The sequence below is a fragment of the Pteropus medius genome, unplaced genomic scaffold (assembly GCF_902729225.1).
Source record: "Pteropus medius unplaced genomic scaffold, Ma_sr-lr_union100, whole genome shotgun sequence".
NCBI lineage: Eukaryota > Metazoa > Chordata > Mammalia > Chiroptera > Pteropodidae > Pteropus > Pteropus medius.
In genome coordinates this window covers 331,199-346,561 of record NW_024351072.1, presented here as the reverse complement: position 1 = coordinate 346,561, position 15,363 = coordinate 331,199, and the positions used below count along the sequence as shown (strand labels likewise).

The following is a 15,363-nucleotide window of genomic DNA, read 5'->3' as shown; positions in this document are numbered from 1 at the left end:
ACTTCAAAATAAAAAAAAAAAGTAAAGAAAGATACTGAGGGACACTCCATGATGATAAAGAGAATCATGCACCAAGAAGACATAACACGTATTACTATCTATGGTCCCAATCAGGGAGCCTCTAAATATATATGACAATTACTAACAGAACTAAAGGTAGAAACAGACCAACACTATCGTAGTAGGGGACCTAAATACCCCACTGTTAGATATAGACAGATCATCCAAACAGAAAATCAATAAGGAAATAACATTTTTAAATGACTCATTAGACCAGCTGTACATAATTGACATTTACAGAGCCTTTCGTCCCAAAACAGCTGCTTATACATTCTTCTCTAGTGCGCATGGGACCTTCTCAAGAATTGACCACATACTAGGATACAGAGATAGCCTCAACAAATATAATAGGGTCAAAATCATAACAACCATATTCTCTGATCATAATGCTTTGAATCGTGACATCAACTGCAGAAAGAAAGTGGTAAGAACCACAAATACATGGAAATTAAACAACATGCTACTGAAGAATAACCGGATCAGAGAAGAAATTAAAAGAGACATCAAAAGATATATAGAAATGAATGATAATGATAGTACAACATATCAAAACTTTTGGGACACAGCAAAAGTGGTCATAAGAGGAAAGTTCATATAATTCGGGCCTACCTTAAAAAACAAGAATAAGCCCAAATAAACAACCTAACACTTCATCCATTTTTTTCCCCTTGCCACATTGGGTATAGGTTGGTTGGTTGGTTGGTTATTTACTTATTTACTTATTTATTTATTTATTTATTTATTTATTTATTTATTTATTTATATTTATTTATTTTTTATGATGGCATTGGTTAATGAAATCCAAGAAGTTTCAGCTGTAAACTTTAACAGTAAGACATATATACGTTTACACTGTGTGTTTACCTCCCATAGTTAGATTTCTTTCTGTCACCACATATTTGACCCCCTTTACCCCGTCAACCTCTCCTTTCCCTCTTCCCATCTGGTAATCACTAGTCTATTGACGTTTCATCTTAAAACACTAGAAGATGAAGAACAAATGAAGCCTAAGTTCAGCAGAAGGAATGAAATAATCAAAATTAGAGCAGAAATAAATAAAATTGAAAACAAATAAATATATATATAAAATAAATGCAATAAAGAGCTGGTTCTTTGAGAAGGTTAATAAAATTGACAAAATCCTGGCTAGACTCACTAAAGAAAAAAGAGAAAGGGCACAAATAAACAAAATCAGGGATGAAAAAGGGGAAATGACATCGCAGAAATACAAAGGATCATACAAGAATACTATGAAAAAGTATATAACACCAAATTTAATAACCTAAAAGAAATGGATCAGTACTTAGAAAAATATAACCTTCCTAGTTTGAATCAAGAAGAACTGGAAAATCTAAATAGACTGATCAGTGGTATGGAAATTGAAACAATCATCAAAAACCTACCAAAAAGTAAAAATCCAGGACCAGATGGCTCATCAGTGAATTTTACCAAACATTCAGAGAAGATTTAACACCCATTCTCATCAAACTCTTCCAAAAAATTGAAGAGGAAGCAATACTTCCCAAAACTTTTTACGAGGCCAATATTACTGATACCAAAACCTGGTAAAGATAACAGAAAAAAAGAAAACTACAGACCAATATCTCTCATGAACACAGATGCAAAAATCCTAAAAAAAACATACTAGTGAACCGAATACAGCAACAAATTTAAAAGATTATACACCATGACCAAGTAGGCTTCATCCCAGGGGCACAGGGATGGTTCAACATACACAAATCGATTAATGTGATACACCACATAAACAAATTAAAAAATAAGAATCATACGATTATATCAATAGATGCAGAAACAGCCTTCGACAAGATACATCATCCATTTGTGATCAAAACACTTAACATAATCGGTATAGAAGGAAAGTACCTTAACATAATAAAGGCCATGTATGACAAACCCTCAGGCAACATTATACTTAATGGTGAAAAACTAAAAACTTTCCCTCTAAGAGCAGGAACAAGGTAAGGCTATCCACTATCACCACTGTTATTCAATATAACATTGGAGGTCCTAGCAGGTGCAGTCAGACAAGAGAAAGATATAAAAGGCATTCAAATAGGAAACGAAGTCAAACTGTTCCTATTTGCGGATGACATGATTCTCTATGTAGAAAACCCTAAAGACTCCATAAGAACACTACTAGAAACAATAAGCAAATATAGTAAAGTCTCTGGATACGAAATCAACGTTCAAAAATCCATAGCTTTCCTATACTCTAATAACGAAGTGTCAGAAAAAGAAGTGGAAAAAATAATTCCTTTTGCAATTGCAACAAAAAGAATAACCTAGGAATAAATCTATTAAAACATGTGAAGGACCTATATAATGAAAACTATAAGACCCTATTAAAAAAATCAAAGAGGATATAAAGAAATGAAAAGATATTCCATGTTCTTGGATTGGAAGAATCAACAAGTTAAAATGACCTTATTACCTAAAGCATTATACAGATTTAATGCAATCTCCTTCAAAATCCCATCAGGATTTTTTAAAGTAACAGAACGAAAAAATCATCAGACTTGTATGGAAGCACAAAAGATCCCGAATTGCCAAAGTCATCCTGAAAAAAGAGAATGAGGCTGGAGGCATCACTCTGCCTGACTTCAAATTATACTACAAAGTGACAATAATCAAAACGGCATTGTACTGGCAGCAAAACAGACACATGGATCAGTGGAACAGAACCAAGAGTCCAGAAGTAAACCCATATTTATATGAGCAAATAATTTTCGACAAAAAAGCCAAAAACATACAGTGGAGAAAGGAAAGACTCTTCAATAAATGGTGCTGAGAAAACTGGAAAGTCACCTGCAAGAGAATGAAACTAGACTGTTGTCTATCACCACGCACCAAAATTAATTCAAAATGGATTAGGACCTGAATATAAAACCTGAAACAATAAAATGCATAGAAGAAAATATAGGAACTAAACTCACAGACCTTCAATTTAAAGAGGATTTTATGAATTTGACCTCATAGGCAAGGGGAGGAAAAGCTAAAATAAATGAATGGGACTGAATCAAACTAAAAAGCTTCTGCTCAGCAAAAGAAACCATCAACAAGGTAAAAAGACAATCATCATAATTAGAAAATATATTTGCAAGCAACGCCTCCGATAATGACCTAATATCCAAAATATACAAAGAACTCATACAACTCAATAATGCAAAAAATCAAATGATCCAATCAAAAAATGGGTAGAGGACCTGAACGGACACTTCTCTCAAGAAGACATACAAATGGCCAACAAATCTATGAAAAGATGCTCAGCATTGCTAGCTATTAGGGAAATGCAAATCAAAACCACAATGAGATACCATCTCACACCTGTTAGAATAGCTATTATGAACAGGACAAGTAACAACAAATGTTGGAAAGTATACAGATAAAAAAAAATCCCTCATACATTGCTGGTTGGACTGCAAATTGGTACAGCCACTATGGAAAACAGTATGGAGGTTCCTCAGAAAACTAAGAATTAATCTACCATATGATCCAGCAATTCCTCAACTGGGTATTTACCCCAAAGACTTAAAAACTCATATCCGAAAAATATTTGCACACCGATGTTCATAGCATTATTCACATTGGCCAGGACATGGAAGCAACCGAAGTGTCCTACGATAGATGATTGGCTAAAGAAGCTGTGGTATATATACATACATATATATATATATATATATATATATATATATATATATATATATATATAAATATAATGGAGTATTACTCAGCCATAAGGAGAGATGAAATACTGCCATTTGCGACAACATGGATGGAACTCGAGATAATCATGATAAGTGAAATAAACTAGACAGAAAACGTTGAAAACCACGTGATATCACTTGTATATGAGATATAAACCTAAAAGCAATAAACAAAGAGGACAAACAAACAGAGACTCATGTACATGGACGATAGACTAGTGGTTGCCAGAGGGTAGGGATGAGGTGGAAGAGGGGAGGGGGAAGGGAGATGGGATAAAATGGGTCAAATATGTGGTGACAGAAACAACTCTAACTGTGGAAGAGGAACACACAAAGAATGTATATACTCCTTATTGTTAAAATGTTCAGCTGAAACTTATCGGATTTTGTTAACCAATGTCGTCATAAAATTTTTTTTTTTAAATGGAAAGAATGTGGAGACTTCAGCCTTGATCATTAGATCAAAGGGAGGCTTCACTAGCATTGAATAGAGCCAGAGACCCAAAGAACAGCAAGAATATTCTGGCATGCCATTGTGGTAAGTGGATCAGGGAGGAAGACCATGTGGTAACAAACTAGAATGCGATAAACTATCCTGAATAGTAAGACTAGACCAAGAATAATTTCACTTTCTTTTGAGGATTCAGGAGAGAATATAGAATTCTTTAGCACTTGCAGCACACCATGAAGGAGGTCAGGTCTCCAAATCCTGGAGATATTTGGGACTGTCACTTCATAAAAGGTGGTGCATGATAGACTTGCCTGGTAAACAAGCTTTTACTAGTCACTTGTGGTAGAGTGGTGGAAGCTCTGCTTGCTGATCAGTTGCTGTAACTTGGCTTTTGTTCATTGGCCTTTCATTCATTTCTCTTTGAGATCCCTTATCTCTCCTCTTAAAAGTATTGGGTGACATTTTTCTTTCGAAAAATGAAACTGAAATAAAATCAATACCCTTGCTCTGGGCTTTGGTGATAACCCTAGAGAGTCACAGCAGATTACAGGGGAAGAGACTTGAAAAGTAATTAAGTGCTTCCCTTCATCATGGGTTTGAGGCCCAGAGAGGTGAAGCAGTTGCTGATGTGATCAAAACTGTAGCCGAGGGCACTTAGGCAGCAGTGGGCAAATTGGTAGGGAGACCTTGAACCCAAGGCAATGGTTAGAGTACTAACTGCACTCTATTAGGCATGGCTTAAGTAAGGAAAACCCCAGAAGGAGTATTAAACCTTAATTTAAAAACTCGACAGGGCTGCACAGATTTTTTTAAATGCCACCATGAAATGGAACAGAATTTCCGAGTGACTAGGGAAATGCCCCAGTTGTCATCGTTTTAGTTTTCAGCAAGGTACCCTGAACTGCCTGGGGCCATCTTTCTCCATGGCCGTCAGAGCAGTTGGGATGTGCGTCAGAGCAGTTGGGATGTGCGGGATAGCAAAGAAAGTGATCAACTGTCCCTACTGAGCTCTGAACTCCTGGGAAGAGGGAAAAGAATCAGCTCTCACCTGACCTCAGGGGGCTAGGTCAGGTTTTGGCTCTTGAGCAGTGTTGCCCAATAGAACTTTCTGTGGAAATGTTCTATATCTGTGCTGTCCAATATGACAGCCACTAATCTCATGAGGATTCAGCATTTGAAATGTGGCTAATGTGACTGAGGAACTGAGTTTTAAACTTTATTTAATTTTAATTAATTTAAATTTAAATAGTCACATATGGACAGCGTGCCTCTAGAGAATTAAGTAACATGGAATGAGAAAACATCCCGGTCTTGCGGAATGAAGGATTAAGAAGACACAGACCTCCCAAAGCCCCTTCTGCGCCAACCAAGGCAAGGCTACAGATGCTGTGCCCTATTCCTGCCCGGAGGCTGCAGGGTTTCCACTGGCTATGCTCTTGGGATAGAAGCCTCTGCCACGCCCAAGTTCAGCTTCTTTTTCCTTCCCGTCTGGCACCTAGGCTCACATTTACCTCTTTCTCTGCCTCTTTGAGTTCAGCTTCTTTCTCTTTGACTCTTTGGACGAACATTTGCCTCATCTCCTCTTCTTTCTTCTGGAGCTCTCCTAGGAACTCATTCCTTTTGGCCTCATATGTCTCCTGTAAACTGCGAACATGGTCAGGTTAATTCCTCTGCCTTTGAAATGGCTCCTATTTGATAAAAACTGGCCCCCAATGATCCTCTCTGGGTACCCCCATCTTCCCTTCCCCAATTCTGGGAGAGGTGTGAAAACGGAACCACAAAGCTATGGGCAGGTGGTGTGGAATGTGACAGCTGCTTGAGGGGCATGGGACAGCCCTGTTGAACGGGAGAGATATTTGGAACTGGGAGTGACTTAGAACATATGCTTCTATACTCTAGTTTTACAGGCAAGGAAACAGGTCCTGAGAGGTGAGGTGACTTGCTCAAGACCACATGGCTAGTTAGAGGCAGAGCTGGAACTGGGAGCTGCATCTCTTGTTTCTTACTCTAGGTCCTCTCACTGCACTCTGCTACCAGGTCTTCGTTCTGAAACTGACCATATTAGTGAGTTAGTGCAATAAACACTTGATGCTACTACACCACGTGCTAGACAGAGGACTGAGTGACGCTATGCTAGTCACTCATCATCCAGAGACAAAAACCACTGTGCCTGCCATCAAAGAACTCACAATCTAGTGATAGATGCCTGGGCTAAGTCTTCCTGCCCCCAGCCTGGACTTAGTTTTAAAGAAATAGGAGCTAGCCTGGTAAAGAAGAGGAGAAACTGTGCTCTGAAGAGGACAGCATATGGAAATGCCCACATGGAGAGGTTGTCATGCTCAGAGACCAGGCATAGTCCAGAATGGCTAGAGAGGCAGGTGATGGCTGTGGAATGGTGGGAGATGAAGTTCCTGAGTATGGCAAGAGAGAGCAGGCATTCGATGCCATATCAGACTCGGACATTTATCCACTATAAGGTTTTAAACTTGATGCAATTTGAAAATGTGAAAGACCCCTCTGGGTGTTGCATGGATAGACTTTCCGACTATCCGAGTAAGAAATGACAAGATCTTGATGTTAAGGGTTGGTAGGGAATGGGGGACTTGAGGGACCTGGAGGAATAGTAAGGGAAGCAGGACTCCCAGGACTTAGGAGGATGCAAAGATGATTCCGGTTTTTTGGCTTGAGCAACCAGGTGGATGATAGTACTATGAACTGCAACAGGGAACACTGGAGAAGGAGTATGCTATGAGGGAAGATGATTTAAATTTTAGAAGCTTGAGTTTTAGGTATGTCCCCTATTGAATGTCCAAGTGAAAACATCCAGTATGCAGTTAGATCAATAGGTTTGGAGCTCAAAAGTAAGGTTTTAGCTTAAGAGTCCTTATTTCTAAGTGGCAATTAGGGCTGTGAGAGGAGAAAGAATCAGCCACAAAGAGAATAGAGAGCATAGACCCGAAGAAAGAATCTTAGGGCACAACATCTAAAGCTGAAAAGAAAATGAGCCTGCCAATGAGGCTGAGAAGGAGTAGCGAGAGAGATAGGACTAAACCCAGCCAGGCCAGTGCTAGAAAGGCCAAAGGCAGAGAGAACTTTGGGAAGGACGCATTAGGAAGGAGTATCAAACTTTCAGATCAAAAAAGATGGGACTCAGCGGTCACCCTATAATCAGCCATGAGCTTGTGATTGTTGACTTTGAAGGGAGGCATTTCAGTGGCGTGGTGGAGTCAGAAGCTAGTAAATACAGAGTAACTCTTTCTCCATCCCGTCAGAGCCAAACTTCTTGACAGGACAAAGGATGGTGAGGAGGAGCACTAGAGGGCAAGTTTCTTTTAGTATGAAAATGTTTGCATGCAACATGGAAAGAAGCCAGCAGAGGAGTAGTGCAGAGGGTGAAGACATGGGTAGCAGGTGTTCAGGATGGAGCAAAGAAGAAGGGGAGAGGACTAGATGAACAGGTAGAAGCACATCTTTTCCTCTACAGATGCAGATTAAAGCTGACAGAGGGAAGGAGAGAGAAAGCTAAGGGAGTGCCCATTAAAGAGACAAGCACACCTCCTTCCAACTCCAGGAGTTCCAGTGGCCCCTGCTGGTGAGGGGGATTGGATCTGGCCCTCCAGAACTAGGCATCCCTGAAGGACTGGCTATGATTTGTCCCCAGGCCAGCTTTCCACTGTGAATAGGTACAATGGGATCTCAGAGGCCATCTGAAAGCCTTCTTAGCCCACAAGCTTCCCCCTCACTTGCTTATTGATGCCTGATATTTCCTACAAGGAGACTGAGCCCTAGTAAAGGGCACCACATGGTCATTTAAAATGTGGGGCTTATGTCACATATCATGCATATAGATCAAACACTTATACTTGGCATATCACTCCGATCGAAAATATTCTTCTTTTCTGGAAGCATCTTAGATTTGAGAAGTATGTCAATGATTATTAACATCCTGTGGTCAAAACAAAACTTCCACTTGAATGCAAACACCAAGGACAGTGGATGAAGAGCCTGAAGTTCATCAATACATGTGCAATGGCTGCTACCTGGTCCCATCTGGTTTTGATAATGGGCAGGAGGGTAAAGAACATACTGGAAACCTAACAGAGCAGCAGGAGCCTGATAAGGAAAGTGGAGGTGGAGGACAGGCACAAACTGCCACACTGGGGAACAAGGCCCCAGCCCAGGGCTTCCCCTCTTATCGTTCTGTGTGTATGTGCGTGTGTGTGTGTGCACGCGTGCGTGCGCACTTCTAGCAATGAAACCATTGGCCTTTCTGGGCCTCTGGGCCTCCTCCCTGGCTCTGTGCTTACCAAGTTCACCTGGCACAGTTCCCCAGGGCAGGAGTTTGGCGGCAGAGAGGAATGAGCAGGTGGAACTAGCAAGTGACTGAGCCCTGCTGCTCTCACCTGAGTGCCTGTGTCTGCCCTCTGTGTATGCTCCAGAGCAAGGCTTCCACACCCCCTGGGGGTGCTGGGCTGAGCTGAGCTGGGCTGGCAGGAGAGGTTACCTGAAGGGTTTGCTGTCAGGGTCGGTGTCCTTAAAGCCCATTTCCTCCAGCTTACAGCGGCGGTAGAGCTCATAGTGCCGGCTGTGGGTCTGCTCCCGGAGGTCCTCCATGTTGACCCGAATCAGCATCTCCCGCAGCTTCACAAAGTCACAATGGGCCTCGTTTTCAACTGCATAGCAAGAGATGGAAAATTGAAAGTATATTGAAAGGAAGGCCAAAAGAAGCAGAAATGAAAGAAATGAGAGGTGAAATGTCTAACAGCGACATTGCCTTTCAATCTATGTATGTAGAGCCTTCAAATTTGCCTCCTGATTTGCTTTTCTACTGAAAAGGCAAATGAAAAGTTACAAGAATGATAGTAATGAAAAACTGTAACACCATTAAAAAATCTACAAAGGCATTCAGTAGCTCCTTAAACCCCATTTACCAGACATCCACAGGAGTGTTTGCTCTGCACCACTCTTAGGACAATGGCACATGCACTTCAGCCATCCTTCTGATAAATTTTTGCGGAATCTCTGTTTTCAGTATGGTATGAGGCACTGGCAATTTAGAAATGAAGTCAGGCAGTCTTGCCTCAGGAGCTTAGAGTTTAGCGGAAGAATAGATGCAAATAGACAAATATAATACAATGCAAAAATTATGAAAATGGAGATATAGAGCCAAGGTGCAATTAAAATCTAGAAGAGGATGGGACTAAGAACTCCTGGGAGAGTGAAGGCCTCGCCAAAGAGGCAACCCCTAAGATGATTCTTGAAGGAAGGATAGAAATGTATTAGGCAGTTGAGGGAATAGTCTTTGCAAGATCTCAATGAGGTTAGGCAAGGTTACATAGTAAGTTGCAGAGTTAGGATTCCAATCCAGGTTATCTAAAGCAGAGGCAAAGGCTATGACCAGGTGCCAGAGTCTCTAAAGAATAAAGGAGAAGAACTAGGACATCAATAGATGACAGTGACAAGGAAGGGTGTGGCCCATCTTGATGGTAGAAGATTCAATGGAGGTGTTTTTTAGAGGGTGGATGATGGCTTGACAGCAGCAATGGTGACCAGGACAGAGAAGACCCCACTTTCCAGCCTGAGTGAACAAGTTCCCTCCTCAAAAGAGTGTGGCAAAGGTCTTCATTTGGGCAGTGGCCAAGAAAGACAGAGATGTGGACCAAATCATAGCAACGTGGACTTCTGGTTAGAACATAAGGTTGTGAGCAGTGCTCTGGCATGTGTCTCCAGGCATGGCTCCACTGTATCAGAACGGAAGTGTCTGGCCTGACCATGTGGGGACAGTGGGTCTGAGATGATGAAGAGGCATAGTCACTCCAGATTCTGTCTCACAAGGTGTGGGAGAGGGTAGTGGGGTCAGGGAGGGAGTCCGAGATGATAGGGTGGGGCACAGTTGCAGCAGACTGCCTTGAAGTCATAAGATTAATCTTTCCAAAGCCCAAATCAGCCCACATAACCCCTGTACTTCAGACCCATTGCTTTTGGGATAAAGCCCCTCACTGTCATAGAATATAAGCTAATATTAAAAACTGCATCAGTTAGGCAACTTTTAAGGACCATCTCTTCTTCCGTCTTCAGACAGTGATCCCTGATGGTCAGTCAGAAGGAGTGACTCCAAGGTCCCTGCAGGCTGCCCAGACAATACACAGCTTCTATCTCACTCAAACAGAATGGTGATCCCTGACTTACAAGAAAAACATTCAAAAACCACTTTGTCAGGCGCAGGATGGCCTAATCTGGAGGAAGTCATTGGAACCATGCCTGCTGGATTCTCCTCAGGTTCCTGTCTCTCAGATCACAAATTCATTCCCAGGGTGGGACTGTTGGTCCAGAAACCATTTGCAAGTGTTCCTAGCACAGCATCTCCAGCCTTAAATGGCAGAGAAGACCAAAATCTAGCACACCTCTGACAACTAGTTTTGTTCTACTTATGGAAAATATGGGTACCGCTGGAGGGGTCTCTAGTGTGCCGTAAAGCACGCCAGCCTTTGGATGCAATATGGACAACTTCCTACCTGATTTCAGTTTTTTGCTCAGTGGCAAAGATGAGTCCACAGTGAACCACCCACCCTGTCACATATGGTGCTCCTGCAATCCCAGACCTAGCTTATAGCTGCAGACTCAGAGGGCCAGGTACCCCTTTCACTGATTTCAGTCCTAGGCCTTGTTTTATCCACTGAACTGACTAGTCAGAGTATAACTTAACACATATTAGGCAGACCATAAAAGGAACTTTCCAGAGTGTATATACAATGTGTTTTTAAATTGCAAAATAATCATACATAAACAGAGTCCATGAAATGTGCAATTTAAAGAATTATAAAAAATGAATACCAATGTATCCACAGCCCAGGGGAAACATTACCAGCACCTTAGAAGCCCTTTTTATGTCCCTTCCTGATCTCATGCCCCTCCTTCCCTGCCATGACACTTAACCTGACTTTTGGGTTGATCATTCCTTTGTTTTTCTTTATAGTTTTACTACTTACATATGAATTCCTAAAGATATGTATCTTGTTTACTTCTGTCTATTTTTGGATTTCATATAAATGGAATCACACAGCATGTATTCTTCTATGACTTAATTAGCTCAACATTATGTTTCTGAGATGCATTCATATAGATGTAACTATAATCCATTCATTTCACTGTAGTATAATATCCCATTACACTAACATTTCACAATTCATCTAATTTATTTTCACTGGATATCTGAGTTGTTCCTAATTATTTGTTATTATGAATAACACTGCTTTGGACATTGTTGTACGTCTCCCGGTGCACTTGGGCAAGTACACATGCTTTCTTGCACATTCCTTCCCACCTTGCTCCAGGTACATTTGTTTTTGTTTTAGGAATGCTTTCTCTATTAGAGACAAAGAGAGCCTGCTCACAGCAGAGAATCTAGGTACGGAGCCAGTTTGCCTGCTGGTGACCCTTATGGCTGTTTGAGGCCCAAGCCAAAAGGGTAGAGACTGGGGACAAGTTAGGAACTGGTCACGCCGTAGCTGGGGACAAGCAAAGAGATGGACAGAAGGGGCTCCCTTCTTCTTGTCTCCTGGAGACTCACTCACCCTGCACCGTGCCCCAAGGGTACTGCCGGGCCTTCATCATCTTGTTGCCTATCTTCAGTTCTTCTGTGCTGCCAATGACAGCAAAAGGCAGGTGGGCCTGAAATGGAAGGCAAACAAAAGCTCAGAATTCTAGGGGAGAGGCAGAGCCTCCCACAATACAACTGCTATCCATCTCCTGGGCCTCAGGCCCTCACACTGTGGTGTCCCTCAATGTCATCAACATCAAGAGGCATTTCTTCAGCTCCCAAGCTATGTGGGGATAAGAGGCCTAATCCAGACTTCTGCTGTTCAGAAATTCATAATAGAAGGTAACGATGACATGGCCGAATGCATAGGGAACAGACAAAGACAGAAAATTGGCAGAATAATGAGATACAGAGATTAGCTAGCTCTTCAATATTCATAGTTGCTGAGGGAAAGAGCCTTTGGAAGGTGGGTGAGTGGAATGAGGGGAGCTACATGTGTATCGAGAGGCTAAAGGAGAACAAAGAGGACTAGGATCACTGGCCCTCCTCCTTCCCCAAAGTGTGAGAGCCCTGAGGTTAGGTATATACTGAAACCATATTGCTGACTGAGCTGTATGTTCCTTGTTCTCATTCTTCCATGGAGCGAGAGCTCACACTGACCTCTTGAGCCTAGACATCAAGTCCACAAGTATTTATCCACATGCCCATGACTGTGCTGGACTCTGTTTTAGGTGCTGTAAGAGACACAAAAGAAGTAGACGACACACTCCCTCACTCTCTAGGAGCTTACAATTTTGTTGAGGAAATCCAAATTACATACCCAAGATCACATAAGATAGAATATGACCAAGGGCTCAAATGCATAATCTGGTGTTGTGCACACAGTGGGTGCTTCATAAATATTACTTGAATGGCAGTGACAAGGCCATAGGAATAGTAAAAAAGAAAGAAAGTCCAAGTACAAACAGGGGTCTGAGCTTGGTGCTTAGAAGGGATAATGAGGAGCGAGGCCTGGCTGATGAAGACTTTAGGGGTCAAAGAGGCAGCTGCTCCCCAGACGGTAGTGTGGAGTTTAGGAAACACTCCTTATGCTCCTTACACAGGGAGCTGGCCAGGTTTAAATGCTGAGTGACCACTGGCCAAATAGAACCACTGAATAAATATTGTTTACAAACCCGGTGATTCTGGGCAGGGCTTTACCTGAAAGGGCTTTACAAGGACAAGTAAGAATGCCCACTGGATCTTTCTTAGCCTGCTTGGAGAAACAGGCCTTGATCATAGATATTTTGACTCATTTGCTCATTCATCCATTCTACAAATACTTATTGAGCTACTGCTATGTGCTAGGCATTAAGAAAAATACAAACATGGATGGACCTCGAGATAATCATGCGAAGTGAAATAACCCAGACAGAAAAAGTTGAAAATCACATATCACTTATATGTGGGATATAAACCTAAAAGCAACAAAGGAACAGGACAAATAAACAGAGACTCATGGACATGGACTATAGACTAGTGGTTACCAGAGTGTAAGGGGATGAGGGGAGGGGGGCAGATGGGGGGTAAAGGCGTCAAATATGTGACAGAAGAAATCTAACTATGGGAGGTGAACACACAGTGTAAATATATACATGCCTTACTGTTCAAGTGTACAGATGAAACTTATTAGATTTTGTTAACCACTGTCACCATAAAAAAATTAATTAATTAAAATAAACAACAAAAAAAGAAAAATACAACATTGTAAAAGCTCAAAAAAAAAAAAAGAAAGAAAAAGCTCAGAGCCTACCCCCTGGAGAGTGTACAGTCTGGTAGGGGAGAGACATGCCAACAATGGTAATACAGTAAGGTCCATATTATAAACAGAGGCTCAAGGGCTAGAGGAGCACAGGGGAGGGAGTGGCTAACTTCATGGGAAGTCAAAGCAGGCTTCACAGAGTAGGCAGTAGCAATTGTACTAATAATATTGATATTTACAGAACTGGTATTAGCAGCAGCAGCAATTCACTAAACTCTATGTACTACTCCATACCAGGTACTCTATGTTGTATTATCTCATTGAACCTTTACAACAATGCTCGAGGTAGTTACTCTTATTATTCCATTTTAAAGAGGAAACCGAGGTCCAGAAGGGCTAAGTGACTTGCCAGCAGGCACACAGCAGTAAGGGCAGAGCAAGGAGTGGAATCCAGGTCTCGCTGACTTCAAAGCCTACCCCTGCTGGTCTGCCACACCCATTTAGGGATTAGAACAGCGGATAAGTGAGCACGCTAAACTCTGGGGTAAACTGGTCATGCAAGGCCAGATTACAAGAGGAAGTTCAATTCTGGGAAACCTGCAGCAAATGTTTTTTGTTTGTTTAATCTGTGCACTGATCTCACAACCAATTCTTCCTCTTGATTCTCTTCTAGCTCTGCATCCCAAGAATGTTCTTCAGAGTGGAAAAACACAGGAGCTCAGCTCCAGGACCTTTGCTAATTCTCAAAGGTGCTTGGCCATCCAGCTGAAGTGGCTCTCCCTTCAACCTCTCTCAGCTGCTCTCAAAATGTCATCTCAGTTCACCCCTTCCCATTCTGTTGACCATCCCTGAAGTAGGGACATAGTAAAGAGGGAAAGAGGAGGTTATGGAACAGAAGGTAGATGAGGGGTGGAGGTGAGAAATGTTTCATTGGTCCTGGTAGGGGAATGATTGAGAGGGTTATTGGGCATGTGACACATGGGGCGTTAGGGGAGCACTGAAATCTCGAAAACCCTGCCCACTGGCCAGAGATCTCAGATTTCTGCCAGCCAGCTTGTGGTGGGGGGGGGTGTCATCTGGGCCATTTCATTCCTACTCAGGGACCCAAGACATGTTGGGAGTCACTCCCAAACACTTTCCAGGAAAATATCTCTGCCCTTCCTGTAGACACCTGAAAACTTCAGCCCCACAATACAAAAGAGCCAAGAGGCAGCTATGGCAGAAGGCTAGACCAAGGAAGGTGAGAAAGAAAAACCATAATGTGTCATCCTCACAAATCCTGGGCTCTCAACTGAAAGTGATTGAGGAGGAGGGCATGTGAAGTGAGAGATATTTCTCTGGTCTCAAGAGAAAAGAAGAAGAAGAAAAAAAAAGAAGCAAACAATGGTATAAAAATGTCAGTAGTCCCTTGGGTCTGTTATTTTTATCTCCAAAGACATCGTTAGTTAGAATGACAGGGTCACTTGTTTTCTCTTTTCCTTAAACTGCTGTCATTTTACCCGTCCCTGCTCTAAAACACACAGCCCCCGCCAAAGCAATTTCAGAGGGCTCCGGTGACCTCCCATGGCCCACTCATTTGCAACTAGCATCAAAGTCTGTTCTGATAAATATATGCAAGGTTATCATTTCTCAGTGCTTCCAGACAGATTTCATTTGATTCTCACAACAGCCTTACAGGGCGGTTATTATCAACTCCATTTGTGATTTGTGGGGGTGGGGGGAGGGATTGGCATACAGAAAGGTTAAATGAGTTGCCCAGGTCCCTGACATCACGCCCAAATCTTTACAGGGGTAGTGAGGACATCGTGTTATTTAATACCTACCAGCTTCCCACAGCCACCCAGGG

The 15,363-nt window shown here is 42.0% G+C and overlaps 1 protein-coding gene across 14 annotated transcripts in view; it reads right to left on the bottom strand.

The window, feature by feature from the left end:
- The window catches only part of SEPTIN6 (septin 6), a 76,352-nt gene that overhangs the window by 18,762 nt on the left and 42,227 nt on the right, over nt 1-15,363 (bottom strand). For all 14 annotated transcript variants that reach the window (XM_039842485.1, XM_039842482.1, XM_039842477.1 and 11 more), the window contains 3 exons: nt 11,811-11,907; nt 8,741-8,909; nt 5,748-5,880 (listed from right to left, as the gene is read on the bottom strand). In XM_039842485.1, coding sequence (XP_039698419.1) covers nt 5,748-5,880; nt 8,741-8,909; nt 11,811-11,907 — 399 coding nt within the window. The remainder of the gene's footprint in view (nt 1-5,747; nt 5,881-8,740; nt 8,910-11,810; nt 11,908-15,363) is intronic.